At 43.0% G+C, this 16,101-nt stretch overlaps 1 protein-coding gene across 6 annotated transcripts in view; it reads left to right on the top strand.

Moving 5' to 3' along the window:
• TRMT1L (tRNA methyltransferase 1L) overlaps positions 1-16,101 on the top strand; it is a 358,814-nt gene that overhangs the window by 185,872 nt on the left and 156,841 nt on the right. For all 6 annotated transcript variants that reach the window (XM_077459512.1, XM_077459511.1, XM_077459507.1 and 3 more), the window contains one exon: positions 1,158-1,237. In XM_077459512.1, coding sequence (XP_077315638.1) covers positions 1,158-1,237 — 80 coding nt within the window. The remainder of the gene's footprint in view (positions 1-1,157; positions 1,238-16,101) is intronic.

The raw sequence follows: 16,101 nt of genomic DNA, 5'->3' as shown, positions 1-16,101 counted from the left end.
TATTGGGAACCGGCGATGGTTCCTGCATCGCATATGTGTGAACCTAGGCTGAAGCTTCTGCACAGAGGCAACATTTGACACTGAATTACTACATAGAATAATATACAAAGGTTCCAATATATCGCTTGTATTTTACACAATATTTGCTTATCCTGGAGTTCAGCTTTAAAGATTTGAAAGCATGGTAGGAGACATGATTCATGTAGTGTGTTTGGGAGTCTACTCATCGATGGATGTGGCATGCAAGACTCCCGAACTTTAATCATGAAGAATACAACATCTGATCTGAGAAGCCTTACTTCTGCCATTTGTACTAAGCTAAAAATCAGTAGCTCCTTTTTTTAATAACTGTGCATGCATGTAGTGCAAACTGATGTATAATTGATTATTTTGGTTGTAATAATTCCCTGCTCTGGCAGGATGTCAGCTTACTGATAATTGCTATGTATTGTACATCGCTTGTTGCAGTTAATCACATTGAACTGGCCTCATTCTGTAATGTTAAATGCATATTATTTCTTCAGTTTTGAGTATCAAGAAGTTACCCCAGAAAATGCAGGGGTATCTTCCAGATGCTCTTTGGAGCCGATAAAAAGCTACAAAATGTGCTTTGAAAAATAACAAAACCTCTTAAGGCAGTTGTAAACCAAGGCTATTTGGCTTATGAAAAAAACATAACGCCTGCTTGGCAATGGTGTGCATTTGCTCTAAGAGGGCTGACATGTTCCCCCTGTATCTCTTCCAGGTTTGCACGCTCCAGCTATGTGACTTCCTGGTGCCGCGATAACGCCACTCCCGTGCATGTGGGCGGGAGCCCTTCGTTTTGTCGCAAAGCTCTGAAGGTCCAGCAAGGTATGCCGGACCTTCAGCGTGCATTTTCAATGAACATAACTGACTGCATCCAGGGTGAATATCTCCCAAAAGGTGCACGTTTCAAAAGATTATGATTTTACCCACAGGCAAACCTTTATGATGGGTTTACCGGTAGGTAAAAATGACCCAGCGGACTTTACTACCACTTTAAGCATTACATAGTCAAGCCAGTTTAATGTGAGATACTACTAGCTGTATCATGACCTGGATAAATGAGAACCTTCACATATGTTTTGTATATCCTTTTTCCCTCTTCTTTTTTTTTTTTTTTTTTTTTTTTGCAGACAGCTGATCTTTTGTGCCCTGGCGGTGTTAACAGAAGAAAGGCAACCTCTGGAATGTCTGGATGCATTTAGTGCCACAGGTGCAGAATGTAGAAATTGCTTAACTTTACTTTTGATGTGAAAAATGTTGACCTGCTTTTCATAATGCATTTTAAACTGGAGTCATGGCCCAAGCCTTTTATATTAAGTAATGGCCAAAGTGTCCCCTGTTTCCATTACCAATAATTGAGGAAAACTGTATTTGGTGTGCATTTGCTCATAGTAACATTTGCTTTTTCTGATGCTTTGGAGTTTATTGCACTCCGTTAATCATTATTCCATCCATAAAATATAAATAAAGGCGGATTCTTTCTGTTGGCAGTAATGGATGGTTTGTACACACATTCTATCTGTTTTTTTTTTTGTTTGTTTTTTAAACCTTACTATGCAACATTCATATTTATACTCTCACGGAATATACACCTACCTACCTAACTACCCATCTATCTTTTCTCTCTTCAGTTTGCTCTCTCCCCCCTCTCTGCTGTCATCTTCATAGTTCCATGCCCCTTGCTACTTCTCCCCCATGGCTCTGTGCTGCATGCTGCCTTGCCAATCGTCCCTTTTCCATTGTATTACTCTTTGTGCTGCAGGCTGTGAGCTGTCACTGCACTTTTCCACTCTATAGTTTTTAATCTCTAGCTCTATGCAACAAGCCAGGTGCACTGCTTCACTCTCATGGTTTCTATCTTTCCTCTCACAAGCTGTGCACTGTAATCCTTCCCTTTTCCCTCTTCCCATTTTTGGTCAGTTCTGATCACCCCTGCTGTGGTAGGTAGTGGTCTCATCTGCATCAGTTTCCTGCATTCAGGGATGGGGAGTCAGTCCCCGAAGGTCCTGCAGGGCTCACCAGCTGTGAGGGATGAAGCTGGCCCTGCAGCATGAAATGGTGAGTGCTTCTGTGACGAAGCATGTCACAACTTTCCCTAAGAATGTTCACTGGTGCATTTGGGGGGTAGTACTGGATTCTACGTGGGTGCTCACCTCTGCACTTGGTGCAATGTATGTAGTCAGCCATAGGTTGCTATATAGGTCCAGGGTCGCTGTCCATTCCTTTTGGACCCAGTTCCTGAAAAAACCTTCAGGGGTAAAGCCCACTGTGAACAGTAAAGCCTGGACTTTATATACAGTCCAGCGTTGTGGACAGGTAAAACTTACTGTGTCTTCTGTTACTTCTAATCATTACTGTAAAAGACAACGGCTGTATTTGCGTTGTATTCACATTAAGTGTAAACTTTTCTCGTTTGGCGCTAAAATTCAACTACTTGGATAATGGCCTCAACTGGATGCCCATGTGTTACAAACCCAAGTCTAAAAACAAAATTAAACAATTTGCAAATCTAAAAAAAAACTTATTTACTTTTAATAGAAAATAAAAAGTCAAATGTTTAAACTGAGAAAATTTACCATTTTAAGTTTTGAAAATTAGTAGTTTTAAAATGAATGGCAGCAACATGTTTCAAAGTTGGGATGGGCCTTGTTTACCATGTTGTAGCATCCCCTCTTTTAACACTCTAAATGTCTTGGAACTGAGGAGACCAGTTGCTGGAGTTTGGGCAGAGGAATGTTCTCCCATTCTTTCCTGATACAGGATTCTTACAGCTCACCAATTCCTGTTTTCTTTGTCATATTTTTCATTTTAAAGCTGTGTAAAATATTTTGGATTGGTAAAAGGTCTGAACTGCAGGCAGGCAGACCACCCAGAGACATTGTCTTCTACAAAGCCTTGCTGTTGTCACAGATACAGTACGGGCAGATAGGTTCTGTAGGTTTGTTCTTAAAGTGGATGTAAACCCTATTCACCAGCTGGGCATATAGATCGGCAATGTTTTCTTATCTCTCTCCAAAGCGCTAAGTACCGTGGCTTTCTTCTGCTCCGTTCTTCTGTTATCAGCATGGAACTTTTATCAGCATGTTATCAGCATGATAACTTTTGACAAGTTCTCCCTCATGGGAGATAAAACCAGCCTGAATTTTATGATTAATTGAAAGCTTGCCGTGTTACAGGACCGCTCTGAGAGTCTCTGCTTGTGTGGAGGGGGGCCTGTGCCTTTCCTCCAATCAGCTGTCTTGGCTGTCTGCCCCGATGTGACACTCGGTGCTGAACAGTAAGAGAAAATCTCTTAACATGATCTGAACTTTCTAAAGAATATATAAAGCTGAATACAGTAGATATAAAACGTATGTAGGGAGATTTGTTTCATCCCTGTGTAGCATCTGAGGCTGTTCATTTCATTGGGTATATGTGAGGGTTTGCATCCGCTTTAAGTTGAATTTGTTTGCAAGTTGGAAAAGGTTAATTTTTTTTTTTAAGTGTAACTCCAGCCCAAAAAATTATTTTTACATTTTTTGAATAGCACAGGGAAGGGTTAACACCCCTGTAATGCATGTTTTGCTGTCTGTGCCCCTGTTCAGAAGATTACACCTCACATTCTGTCCCTTTTGACAATTGGATTTGTGGAGACATGGCTCTTATGCCGCGTACACACGAGCGGACTGTATGGCATACTTAGTTCGTCATACAATCCGACGGACAGTCCGTCGTACTTTCCACTGAACGGACTTGACCACAAACAGTCCGTCGAAAGCTTGCGCGATGACGTGTACAGCACGTACGACGGGACTAGAAATAGGAAGTCCAAGACACAGCAAAGCACCCTTCCGCCGTGTAAATCCTTTCTGGGCATGCGCCATTCTTAGTCCGTCGAACTAGCATACTGACGACCGTACTGTCCGCTGAAACCAAAGTACGACGGACAGAATTTCGAAAAAACCGAAATACTTAGTACGCCGGACTGCACGCTGAAAAAGTCCGCTGAAGCCCACACACGAGCGGATTGTCCGCTGAAATGTGTTTCGACGGACTAAGTACGCCATACAGTCTGCTCGTGTGTACGCGCCATTAGAGGAATGAATTTCCCTTCCTAGGGGTAGATTTCCTCTTCACCTCCAGTTGTAACTCGGGGACTGCCTGTATGCAGTTTAGCATTATCCTGCTAAAATATGCAAGGCCTTCCCTGAAAAAGACATTGCCTGGTTTGGAGCATAATAGAGCTGCACGATTCTGGCTAAAACGAGAATCACAATTTTTTGCTTAGAATCAAAATCCCAATTTCTCCCGGCGTAACATCATCTTTCACATTATCCCCAAAAAATGGCCTAACGTTGCTGTTTAATTTTTTTTTTTTTTTGTTTTAATTCATCAAAGTGTATTTTTTTCCCAAAAAATTGCGTTTGAAAGACCGCTGCGCAAATAGTGTGACTTAAAATATTGCAATGCCCACCATTTTATTCCCTAGGGCCTCTGCTAAAAAAATAAATACATACATACATACATATATATATTATAAAATTATATAATGTTTTGCGGTTCTAATTTATTTTGTAGCAGAAAATACTGATTTTAACTTTTAAGAAAATAGTGTCAGAAAAAGGTTTAGTCTTTAATCGCTTGCCGCTCCTGTGCCCATCACGACATGTTGCACAGCTTGCCCCTGATCTCTGTAAAGAGCCACTGCTCTTTAACCATGTGATCTGCTGTGTCCAATCACAGCTGGTCACATGTAAACAGGGTGATGCTGGTAATCGGCTCTCATTGCCTCACACTGACAGTGTGTGGTGAGGAGAGCTGATCAGTGGCATATCTTCCCATGGGACATCAAAGCATGTAATCGGGGCACTGATCATCAGTGCCCTGATCATCAGTGCCCTGATTACAGTAACAAGCCCCCAGTGCCCAAAAATGCCAGCAATCAGTGGCCATCAGTCAGTGCTCATCAGTGCCACATATTGGTGCCCATAAGTGCGGCATATTGGTGTCACCTCATCAGCGCCCATTAGTGAAGGAGAAAATTTACTGACAAACTAAGAAACTTTTTTTCTAATTTTTTTAATTCTTTTTTGTAAAAAAAACAAAAAAAAAACAGCAGTGATTAAATACCACCAAAAGAAAGCTCTTTTTGTGTGAAGAATAAAAATTTCATGTGGTTACATTGTAGCATGACTGCGCAATTCTCATTCAAAGTGCGACGGCGCTGAAAGTTCAAATTGGCCTGTGTGTGTGGAGGAATGTATCTGGTTATATTTTCGCTCAGCAAGCACAGCACCAAACACCTATAGCATATATTCCTCAAGGGAATACTTTACTTATACCTCATTTTATGCAGTCATGTCCTATATACAAAGTCATTACCCCCCTCACTCAATGTTTGCTTTAGGAGGGGCTTATTAATTTACTGTTTATATTTCTATAGGAAACAGTGCAAGGACAAATTGTTATTTAATAATTTTGGCGACATTGAATCTAAGAGAAATATCCATTTAGCTTCCTTTCGTAGCAGTATTTTATTTATTCAAGTTTATAGATGGCTGCACATTTAAATCTCTTTGTTGATGCTCTATGTGAGTCTCTAAAATGTACCATTACTGGTGATTCATCATCTTTTTGTATTATACTAGACAGATGTTCACCAATTCTTTTGCAAAATTCTCTCCTGGTCTTCCCATTATATATCCTCCCACATGGGCATTTTAATTGATACACAACTTAACTGGAGGAGCAGTTAATAATAAGACTGTATATGGTATGAGTGATTACCCTCCGAGTCAGCGAATGTCTTTGTCTTAACCACATGTTTGCATATACTGCAGTGCCCACAATAGTACATGCCGTTGAGCAAGCCTTTGGCCCATGGATGTGTATTAAGCTGTTTTCTACATGTATATTTGCTCCTAACTAGATTGTCGCCTATAGTAGGATCCTGTTTTGCCATTAGGTTTGGTCTAGGGCCCAGAATTTTTTAGTGTGTGGTCAAGGAGGAGGATGTGCCAGTGTTTGTTCAAAACTGTTTTAAGATGGTTCCAATGTGTCCCATAGGTAGTTACACTTCCTATTCTATCAGGTTTTTGTTCAGGTGAGGAACTGTTTGTGTTGTGTTCAAGACCAAAGGTACATTCCCTACTTTTTATGTAATTCCTTCTTCATCCCATGTCCAAAAACAGAGTTATGATAGACACGTGCCCTTTGCTTTCCTGATAACATTCCCTGAGATTGGAGCAGTTCCTGCATATCCTCAGGAACTGCTCCACATTTTAAGTCATGCTAATTCATTGAAAAATGTGGACTTCTAAGGCTTAAGGAACAGTCTCACTGATGCTATAAAAGACTCTATCGTTGAAGCCTTATGGCTTATACTTTGACTAGTGCCTTCTCGCAGAGTTCCATGGCTGAAATATTGATCAGCTGAAGCACCATGTGAAAACTCTTAGCCAGTTTGTGTCCCTTCCTGGGGTATGGCTATTTAGAGTGGGTAAGTACATCCAAAAGGGTAAGGCCCCTTTCACACAGGGCGGATCAGTAATGATCCACCCCGTGATGATCCGCTCGCTCAGCGGGGATTGCTCCGTTGTCCCCGCTGAGCCGTCGGCGGACAGGGCGGTCTCCGCACACTGTGCAGGGACCACCCTGTCAGCTCTCCGCTCTCCTCTATGGGGATCGGATGAGCACGGACCATCTGTCCGTGTTCATCCAATCCGCTCTGCAGACGGATAGAAAAATAGGATTTTCCTCCATCTGCAGAATCGGACAGTTGCGGAGGCAGACAATAACGGGTGTCTGCGGATGTTCATCCGCAGGCACCCGCTATCCCATAGGATGCATGTATGTCCGTATTTCATCCGCAAACGGATGGATGAAATACGGACATACTGTGCGCATGTGTGAAAGAGGCCTAACGGTCTCGTTACCAGTAAAAGGAGGTTCAAAAATGTCTCCTTTAATTATGCTGCCTCTCCTATGCCTGGGGCATCTACCTTTAGGCAGTCTCGATGGTCTCAATCGTGAGGTCCCCAAGGGCAGCACCAGGATCTTGGGGGCATAAATCCCTTAAAGCAAAACTCATTTGGGTGAGGGGAAAGGTCCTGCGATTCTCAAAGTCTGGCAGGAACAATGTCAAGAGCAGAGGGATGTCTGCAATTTTTTATCTAGGTTACGACTAGAGTACCAAGAGCCCGGATGGCTCAGTCGGCTTTGATCTGAGGGTCCGGGGTTCGGGTCCCTGTTTGGGTGCTGCCTGTGGGGTCCTTGGGCTGCTGATGTGGCAGTCTTTATGCAAGAGTTTCCGTCTCCTCAGAGAATGTTCCTAAGGATCCAGAAAAAAAAAAGGTCTCTCTTTCTGGCTCTGGATCAGCTGTTATCCCAGTTGGTGATATCAGAGGTTCCCTTAGTGGAGCAGGGGGGGGTTTGCTCAAACTTTTTAAGGTTCCAGAACTAAACAAAGAGATGAGACCCATTCTAGATCTCGAAGATCTGAATCTGCACTTAAACATCCAATCCTTTCACAATTCGATTGGCTGTGTCCATCCTGCAAGGAGGGGAGTTGCATATCTCCAGGTGCCAAAGTTTCTCGCTTACCAGAAATTTCTGTGGTTTGAAATATAAAAAATTTTTTTTTCAGTTGTAGCCCTGCCATTCGGCTTGGCCACAGCACCACGAGTGTTCTGAAAGATTCTGCCACCTCCTTTAGCCAGATTAAGGGCTCAAGGCATAACGGTCCTAGCCTGTTAAGAGATCTACTTTTAATAGATCATTCAGTCTCAGGTCTAAAACAAGAGTCTGATCTCGGCTGTAAATATCTGAAATCTCTAGGTTGGATTCTCAACCTAGGAAGATTCTCCTTAAAACCATCAAGGAGATTACGGTACTCTGGGGCTGGTTATAGATACCATACAGAAGAAGGTATTCTTACCCCAGACGAGAATCAGTTCCATTGTAGGATTAATTCAACTTATCAGAATATTTCCTTCATTTGGCTGTGCAGGAGATTTTTAGGGGAAATGGTGGCCTCCTTCAAGGCCATCCCTTGCACGCAGTTTGACTCAAAGACTGCTTCAAGACACCATCCTGTCGGTCTGGAATAAAGAAGATTCAGGCCTTGTTTTTTCCAATACGCTTGGCTCCCGACATACGTCAGAGCCTAAATTGGTGGTTATCCAGCAAAAGGGAAAATCTTTATCCTGGAAGGTGTTAACAACAGATGCCAGCCTTCTAGGCTGGGGAGCAGCCCTGGAAGAAGATTCTGTCCAGGGGAGATGGTCCAGGTTAGAGGACCTTGCCTATAAATTTCTTTGGAAGTTTCAGGCAGTACATCTGGCCCTAGAATCTTGGCGGTCAGAACTAAGGGACTGTCCTGACAGGATTCAGTCTGACATCGATCACCAGGGGAGGCATTAGAAGTCGTGCAGCCCAAAAAAAGAGGTGAATAATGTTCTAGCTTTGGCAGAACACAACACTCCTTGCCTATTGGCAATTCTAATTTTTTAGGCAAACTACTTGAGACGCCAACAATTATTTCCGGGAGAATGATCTCTTCACCCAACATCTTCCTAGCAATATGTCAGATGGGGAATTTCCGGACCTATTTGCGTCCAGATTCATTAACAAGGTTGACAACTTTATGTCGAACAAGGGGTCCGCTAGCAGGTGGAACAGACGCATTAGTCTTCCCAGGGGATCAGCTTTCACTGATCTATGCATTTTCCTCCAGTTCTGCTACTTCCACGCCTTCTCCGCAGGATTAAGTAGGAACAAAAGGAGGTGATTCCGGTGGCCCCAGATGATCTTAATTTACCAAGATCATAAAGATGGCATTAGGAGTCCTTTGCCATTATAGCCAGACCTTCTTGCGCAAGGTCCGGTATTTTATCCTACCTTACGGACAAAAATTCACTTACTTTAGAGTCTGGAAGACATGTTTTTTTGGGGTGGATCCGGGGGTTGGCACCCCAGGAAGTATATCAATAGGCAGGATTCCTGATTCCTGCATATGGGATCTGAAATGAAGCTGACCTTGACTTCTGTCAAGAGCCAGATCCAGGCCTTGTCAGTGTCTTTTCCTAAAGCCTCTTGCTTCCCACTCTTGGTGCATAGCTTATTCAGGGGGTAACACAGTTTATTCCCGCATCAAGGCACCCCTATATCCTTGGGATGTAAAATTGGTCTCATCGGCTTTGCTGAATCAGCCGCTTGAACCTTACGAGAAATTCCCTTGGTTCTTTGATAAGAAAGATAATCTTTTCTGCTTGCCATTTCTTCTGCAAGAAGAGTATTGGAACTAACGGCTCTGTCTTATAAGAGCCATATTTCATCATGCATAAGGATGAGGTGGTTTTATGTCCCCATCCTGAATTCTTGACAAAAATGGTATCAGGTTTTCATTTAAACCAAGATATTATTCTTCCTTCTTTTTCCCCAGAGCCTTAAGAGAAAGCATTGCATTCTCTTGATGTAGTAAGAGCGATCAGAGTCTATTTAAAGGTAACCACTCAGGTTCGCAAAACAGAGGTTTTGTTTGTACTGCCAGAGGGTCCAAGATGTGGACAAGCAGCGTCAAGATCCACTATTTTCCAAATGGATTTGTCAAAGTGATTGTTCAAGCTTCAGCTTAAAGAAGACAATTCTTCCTTCTCATATTAAGAGCACACTCATCCAGGGCAATTTAGTGCCTCTTGGGTGGTGCATCATCAGGCCTCTATAGCTCAGATCTGTAAGGCCGCGACTTGGTCTTCGGTTCATACATTTATCCGATTTTATCAAATCGATATTTAAGGTCATGAGGATATTGCCTTTGAGCACAGCTTATACTGCTTTTTGTTCTGTCTCCCCCCCTTCAGTTGCCATCGCTATGGGACATCCCATATAGTTATTACTATGGCTCTGTGTCCCCTGATGTAAGAAAAGAAAATAGGATTTTTAAAACAGCTTACCTGTAAAATCCTTTTCTTTGATGTACATCAGGGGACACAGAGGTCCCTCCCTTCTTCTTATACACTTATATTGCTTGGCTACAAAACTGAGGACTCCCAGCAATGGGAGGGGTTATATGGGGAAAGTACACGCCTTAAGGGGCATGCCAGTGTCCAGTACCTGATGGTCCGATATAACCCACATAGTTATTGCTATGGCTCTGTGTCCCATAATGTAGATTAAAGAAAATTATTTTACAGGTAAGCTGTTTTTTAAAAATCCTATTTTGCTGAATCTGGAACAAACTATGGTAACTCTACATCTAGATGCTTAATGCGTTTAACCACATATTTCCCTACACTTTCTTAAATGCCACCTATCCCTGAAACGATAGGGTATCCAGGTGGTTTACTTGGATTTTTGTGGACTTTAGGAGTTGCATAAAACGTGGGGATGTTATATTCATGCACTCTTAAGTACTCTTACTACTACATTTGAGCATTACTTCAAATGCTCTAGTCAGACGATGGTTAATTTCATCGACCAGTTCTGGGAAGGGATTTTGAGAACTTTTTTTTTTTTTTTTTTTTTTTTTTCTGTAGCAAGATGGGGGTCATTCAGTTGCCTACCTACCCCATCCATGTAGTCTTGTTCCTGCCAAAGGACCACATTTCCTCCCTTGTCACTACGTTTAACGATACAATCAAGCAACTCTTTTAGTTCCTGTAAAGCCTTATGCTCTCCCAAGGTCAGGTTGTCCTTTTGTGGGTTTTATTTGTTCCCATTCAGTTGTGCACAGATCATGTGTTTCCAAGAACATCTACAGATACTTGATATTTCCAAAAGACAGGAACTTTAGATTTATTAGCTAGTAGAGATGGGGTTAGGCAGGAGACCAGAAAGCCTGGGTCAATTCATGTACTGCCTTCAAAATAGTCAACTAATTCAGTCACCTCTTCAAGCTGGCTATTTTCTTGGGTTTTGTTTCCATCACTCTCTCCTTACCAAAGTACATGTGCTTGAAGTTAACTCATCATAAAAACAGACTGATATCTTTCTAAATATAAAATAAGTTACCTTGATTACAGGGCGAAAATCCAAATTCGGTCCCAATGTACATTCAGTTAGGTTTATGATATTTTGGTCTCTTTTTTTTTTTTTTTTTTCCTTGTTCCGGGTTGCTACTCCGTTGCCCCGGGAAATAGAGGTACCCCCCTTGAATTGTATCTGTTTGGGCTTACCTCCCATTGTCTTTCTTTTTCGTTTCCTTTTTCTCCTGCTCTCTCCCCCCCCGATCCTCCCTGTCTGCTCCATTTTTTTTGGTCTCTAAAAAAAAAAAAAAAAAAAAAAAAAAGTCACTGACTTTCCTGCTTGATGTGCATCTCTATTTTGTCTTCTAAATCTACTACGGGATCTACTACATCCCCTCTTTCCCTCTACATCAAATACCTGTCCACATTTAAAATCTTCCATATCTCTTTGATATTTTTTCTGTTTACCCATTTTTTTTTTCTCTTTTAGGAAATCTACTTCTCTTTTCAATATATCTTGATACCCTTCCAGTATTTTAACAGACTCCTGTAGCTGCTTCTCCATTTCTTGTAGTTGTGTTTTTTCCTCGGCTATAATCAATCCCATGAAGGACAATCCATGTTTGATCGATTCTTTTTGTCATAAGTTATGGCTGAGGACTAATGTCCGAAACGCTTAGGCTGTTTTACAGCTCTGTACATGTATTTAATTAAACAATACTATTTTGGATGTCATCCTGAGTGCTGGCCATCCCTTTCCTTATCCCCGTGCTATTAGTTTAGCCTCAACCTATGCCTCCAAGGAGACAATGTTCCATTTCCTCTTTACATTTTTGATTGTTAATTACTGTGCTTTCTGAAAAATATCTTGAAATAAGTTTCTTGACCAGATACAGTTTATCTCGATTAAAGACTGCTATGATTTCTATACTTTCATCAATATGGAATGCCATATTAGTGAGTGACCTGGTAATGCACACTAAAAAATGTTATAATAAAAGTGGGTAGACCACCCAAATCTTACATCTAAGTGGTCACAGAGTACTCCACCCAAAGAGGGCTCCTCATAGGGCTAATCAAAAATCAATAGTCCACCTAGGCTAGTCTAATGATGATGGAACATGGATATGAGGCAAAGGGGAAGAGAGTGGGAGGAGGAGGAAACACTCAAGTACTAGTAAGGGAAAACGGTGCACTGTGTCCCCTACACACATAATCCATTCGGATATAGGCTGTTCGTTTTCAGTAAAAACTAAGTTAGCATGTCATCAGGCTCAACCAGAAAATGCAGGGGATACCCCCCAAAAATAGTAATGTTGCAAAAAGATCCTAGGATACTGGGAGCCTGATCAATGGAAAAATAAGTAAGGATGCCGCCCACTGTAAGGGCTCGGTGTATATCCAGTTCCCGACCGGCGCACGCCGATGTATGCCAGCAGAATGGCATGGGCAGGCATATTGGCGTACAGGTACGTCCATTTTTAAATGCCGCCCTGCCGTCGTGTGCTGGTTGGGACCCCGCGAGTCCGGTCGCGGGTCCCGCGGACTCGATCGCTGCGGGGATACCCGCAATCGTCTCATGGGGTGGCTGAATGGGGAGATGCCATTGTAAACAGCATCTCCCCGTTCTGCCTAGCAACAAGTGACGCTGATCTCTGCTCCATGTGATTGGAGCAGAGATCAGTGTTCACTAAAACAAAGCCCAGCCCCCCACAGTTAGTAACACGCCCCTAGGAACACTTAACCCCTACACTGCCACCCCCTGGTTAACCCCTTCACTGCCAGTGTCATTTACACAGGAATCACTGCATTTGTATAGCAGTGATTGCTGTATAAATGACAATGGTCCCAAAAATGTGTCAAAAATGTCCGATGTGTCCACCATAATGTCGCAGTCACAATAAAAATTGCTGATCGCCACCATTACTAGTAAAAGTTTTTTTTTTTTTACCAAAAATATGTAGAAGAATACGTATCGGCCTAAACTGAGGGAAAAAATTATTTTTTTATATATTTTTGGGGGATATTTATTATAACAAAAAGTAAAAAAAATTGTTTTTTCAAAATTGTCGCTCTATTTTTTGTTTATAGCGCAAAAAATAAAAACCGCAGGGGTGGTCAAATACCACCAAAAGAAAGCTCTATTTGTGGGAAAAAAAGGAAGTAAATTTTCTTTGGAAGCCACGTCGCACGACCTCGCCAAATCGCAAAAAGTGGTTTGGTCTTAAGCCAGAAAAATGGTCCTGTCTGAAAGTGGATATACAAGAAACTAGACCATAAAAATTGCAAAAAGGGACCATTTCAGGTAGAGGTGCGCGATTAATCGCGAAACAATCGCGATTTTGATTCACCCCCCACGTGATCTAAGTTCTGGGTGACCCGCGATTTTCTTTTAGTGCCGCCGGTTCCACGTTACCAGCATGGAACGCAAATGGCGGATATCGGAACTGACGTCAGCCCCGCAACTGACGTCGGTTATTGGTAGGGGTGCAACAAATCGTCACTGATCCGTGATCCGAACGGGTCACCCCGCTCGGATCGGCACATGCCGCGATCCGCGGAGCGCTCCGTGGTCTTGGCCTTAGGAAAGGCCGCGGCTTCGGCCTAGCTCCGAATCGGCGGCCATCTTTCTACACCCAGGCTGTTTACACTGTGATCGCTCCGACAGAGCGATCATTTGTAAACAAACCGGCGTCATGTCATGACGCCGGTTCCTCTCTCCCTTCTCTGTACTAATCTGTACAGTGGAGGGGAGAGATCCAGAGATGGAAGCAGCCATCCCTCCATACCCTGCAGTACCCAGCAATACCCTGCCAATACTCTGCGATACCCTGCCAATACTCTGCGATACCCTGCCAATACTCTGCGATACCCTGCCAATACTCTGCGATACCCTGCCAATACTCTGCGATACCCTGCCAATACTCTGCGATACCCTGCCAATACTCTGCGATACCCTGCCAATACTCTACGATACCCTGCCAATACTTTGCGATACCCTGCCAATACTCTGCGATATTCAGCAATACCCTGCCAATACTCTGCGATATTCAGCAATAACCTGCAATACTCTGCGATATTCAGCAATACCCTGCAATACTCTGCGATATTCAGCAATACCCTGCCAATACTCTGCGATATTCAGCAATACCCTGCCAATACTCTGCAATACCCTGCCGATATTCAGCAATACCCTGCCAATACTCTGCAATACCCTGCCAATACTCTGCAATACCCTGCCAATACTCTGCAATACCCTGCCAATACTCTGCAATACCCTGCCAATACTCTGCAATACCCTGCCAATACCCTGCCAATACTCTGCAATACCCTGCCAATACTCTGCAATACCCTGCCAATACTCTGCAATACCCTGCCAATACTCTGCAATACCCTGCCAATACTCTAGCAGTACTCAGTAATACCCTGCCTGCCAATACTCTGCGATACCCAGCAGAGATAGTAAATTTTTAAAATAAAACGTTTTTTTGAGAATCGTGATCTTCATTCTAAGCAAATGAATCGTGATTCTCATTTTTCCCAGAATCGTGCAGCTCTAATTTCGGGTGTGGCGCAATCGGCAGTAAACACAGCTCATGGTGTAGGAATAAAAAGAGGAAAGGCAGGTGGAACTTTTATGGTACCAAGGTGTATAATAAACAATCAATTTGAAAAGATATACATTTTATTTAACCACTTAACAACCGCCCGTTGCCGATTAACGGCTTCAGGGCGGTTGTTTAACTCTGAGAGGCCGTTAATTAACGGCCTCCCAGAATTCTGCTCTTGCGCGCCCCCTGGGGCGCGCACACGAGATCATCCGTGACCACCGGGTCCAGTGGACCCGGCGCATCACGGTAAACGGCCGCTCGTCGCGGACGTTTACCAGGTGATCGCTCCTTCAAATGACGGAGTGATCAGTTGTAAACGACGCCGGTTCCTCCCTCCCCCTCTCTGTACCGATCGGTACAGCAGAGGGGAAAGAGATCGGTGTCAGCAGCGATGTGGGCTGCATCTGCAGTGCCCACATCGCTGCTCACCGAATTTAACCCCTCAATTCCCTGCCAATACTCTGCAATACCCTGCAATACTCTGCAGTACCCCCCCATTACTCTGCAGTACCCCCCCATTACTCTGCAGTACCCCCCCATTACTCTGCAGTACCCCCCCATTACTCTGCAGTACCCCGCCATTACTCTGCAGTACCCCGCCATTACTCTGCAGTACCCCGCCATTACTCTGCAGTACCCCCCAATACTCTGCCATAAATTGCCATACCCAGCCATACTCGGTGATACCCTGCAATACCCAGCCATAGACGCCCCCCCACCCCTCACCGCCCTCCGGTGCTTCTACCAACTCGCCAGTACGATCAAAGCCAGAATCTTTTTTTTTTTTTTTTTTTTTTTTATTTCAGGCTTCCCAGCCTAGAGGTGAGATGTGGGGTCGTATTGACCCCCAGATTTCACTGTAAAGAGGACCTGTCACCCCATATTCCTATTACAAGGGATGTTTACATTCCTTGTAATAGGAATAAAAGTGATCAAAAATGTATTTTTGGGGAAAAAAATGTCAAACTAAAATAAAGTAAAATGAACAATTAAAAATAATTTTTTTTTAAAGCGCCCCTGTCGCCATGTGCTCGCATGCAGAAGCGAACGCATATGTAAACCCCGCCCACATATGAAAACGGTGTTCAAACCACACATGTGAGGTATCGCCGCGACCGTTAGAGCGAGAGCAATAATTCTAGCCCTAGACCTCCTGCAACTCAAAACATGTAACCAGTAAAAAAAATTTAAAGCGTCGCCTATGGGGATTTTTTAAGTAGCGACGTTTGGCGCCATTCCACGGGCATGTGCAATTTTGAAGAGTGACATGTTCGATATCTATTTACTCAGCATAACTTCATCTTTCACTTTATGCAAAAATTGTGCTAACTTTACAGTTTTTTTTGTTTTTAAGCACAAAACTGTTTTTTCCCCCAAAAAAACGCGTTAGAAAAATTGCTGCGCAAATACAGTGTGAGATAAAAATTTGCAACGACCACCATTGTATTCTCCAGGGTCTTTGCTAAAAAAAAAAAAATATAATGTTTTGGGGTTCTCTGTAATTTTCTAGCAAATAAATG

This window comes from Lithobates pipiens, unplaced genomic scaffold (assembly GCF_037356315.1).
Source record: "Lithobates pipiens isolate NorthernLeopardFrog02 unplaced genomic scaffold, aLitPip1_a1.2 Scaffold_28, whole genome shotgun sequence".
NCBI lineage: Eukaryota > Metazoa > Chordata > Amphibia > Anura > Ranidae > Lithobates > Lithobates pipiens.
Note: the sequence above shows the minus strand (reverse complement) of the source record. Positions and strands in the feature narration are given on the sequence as shown.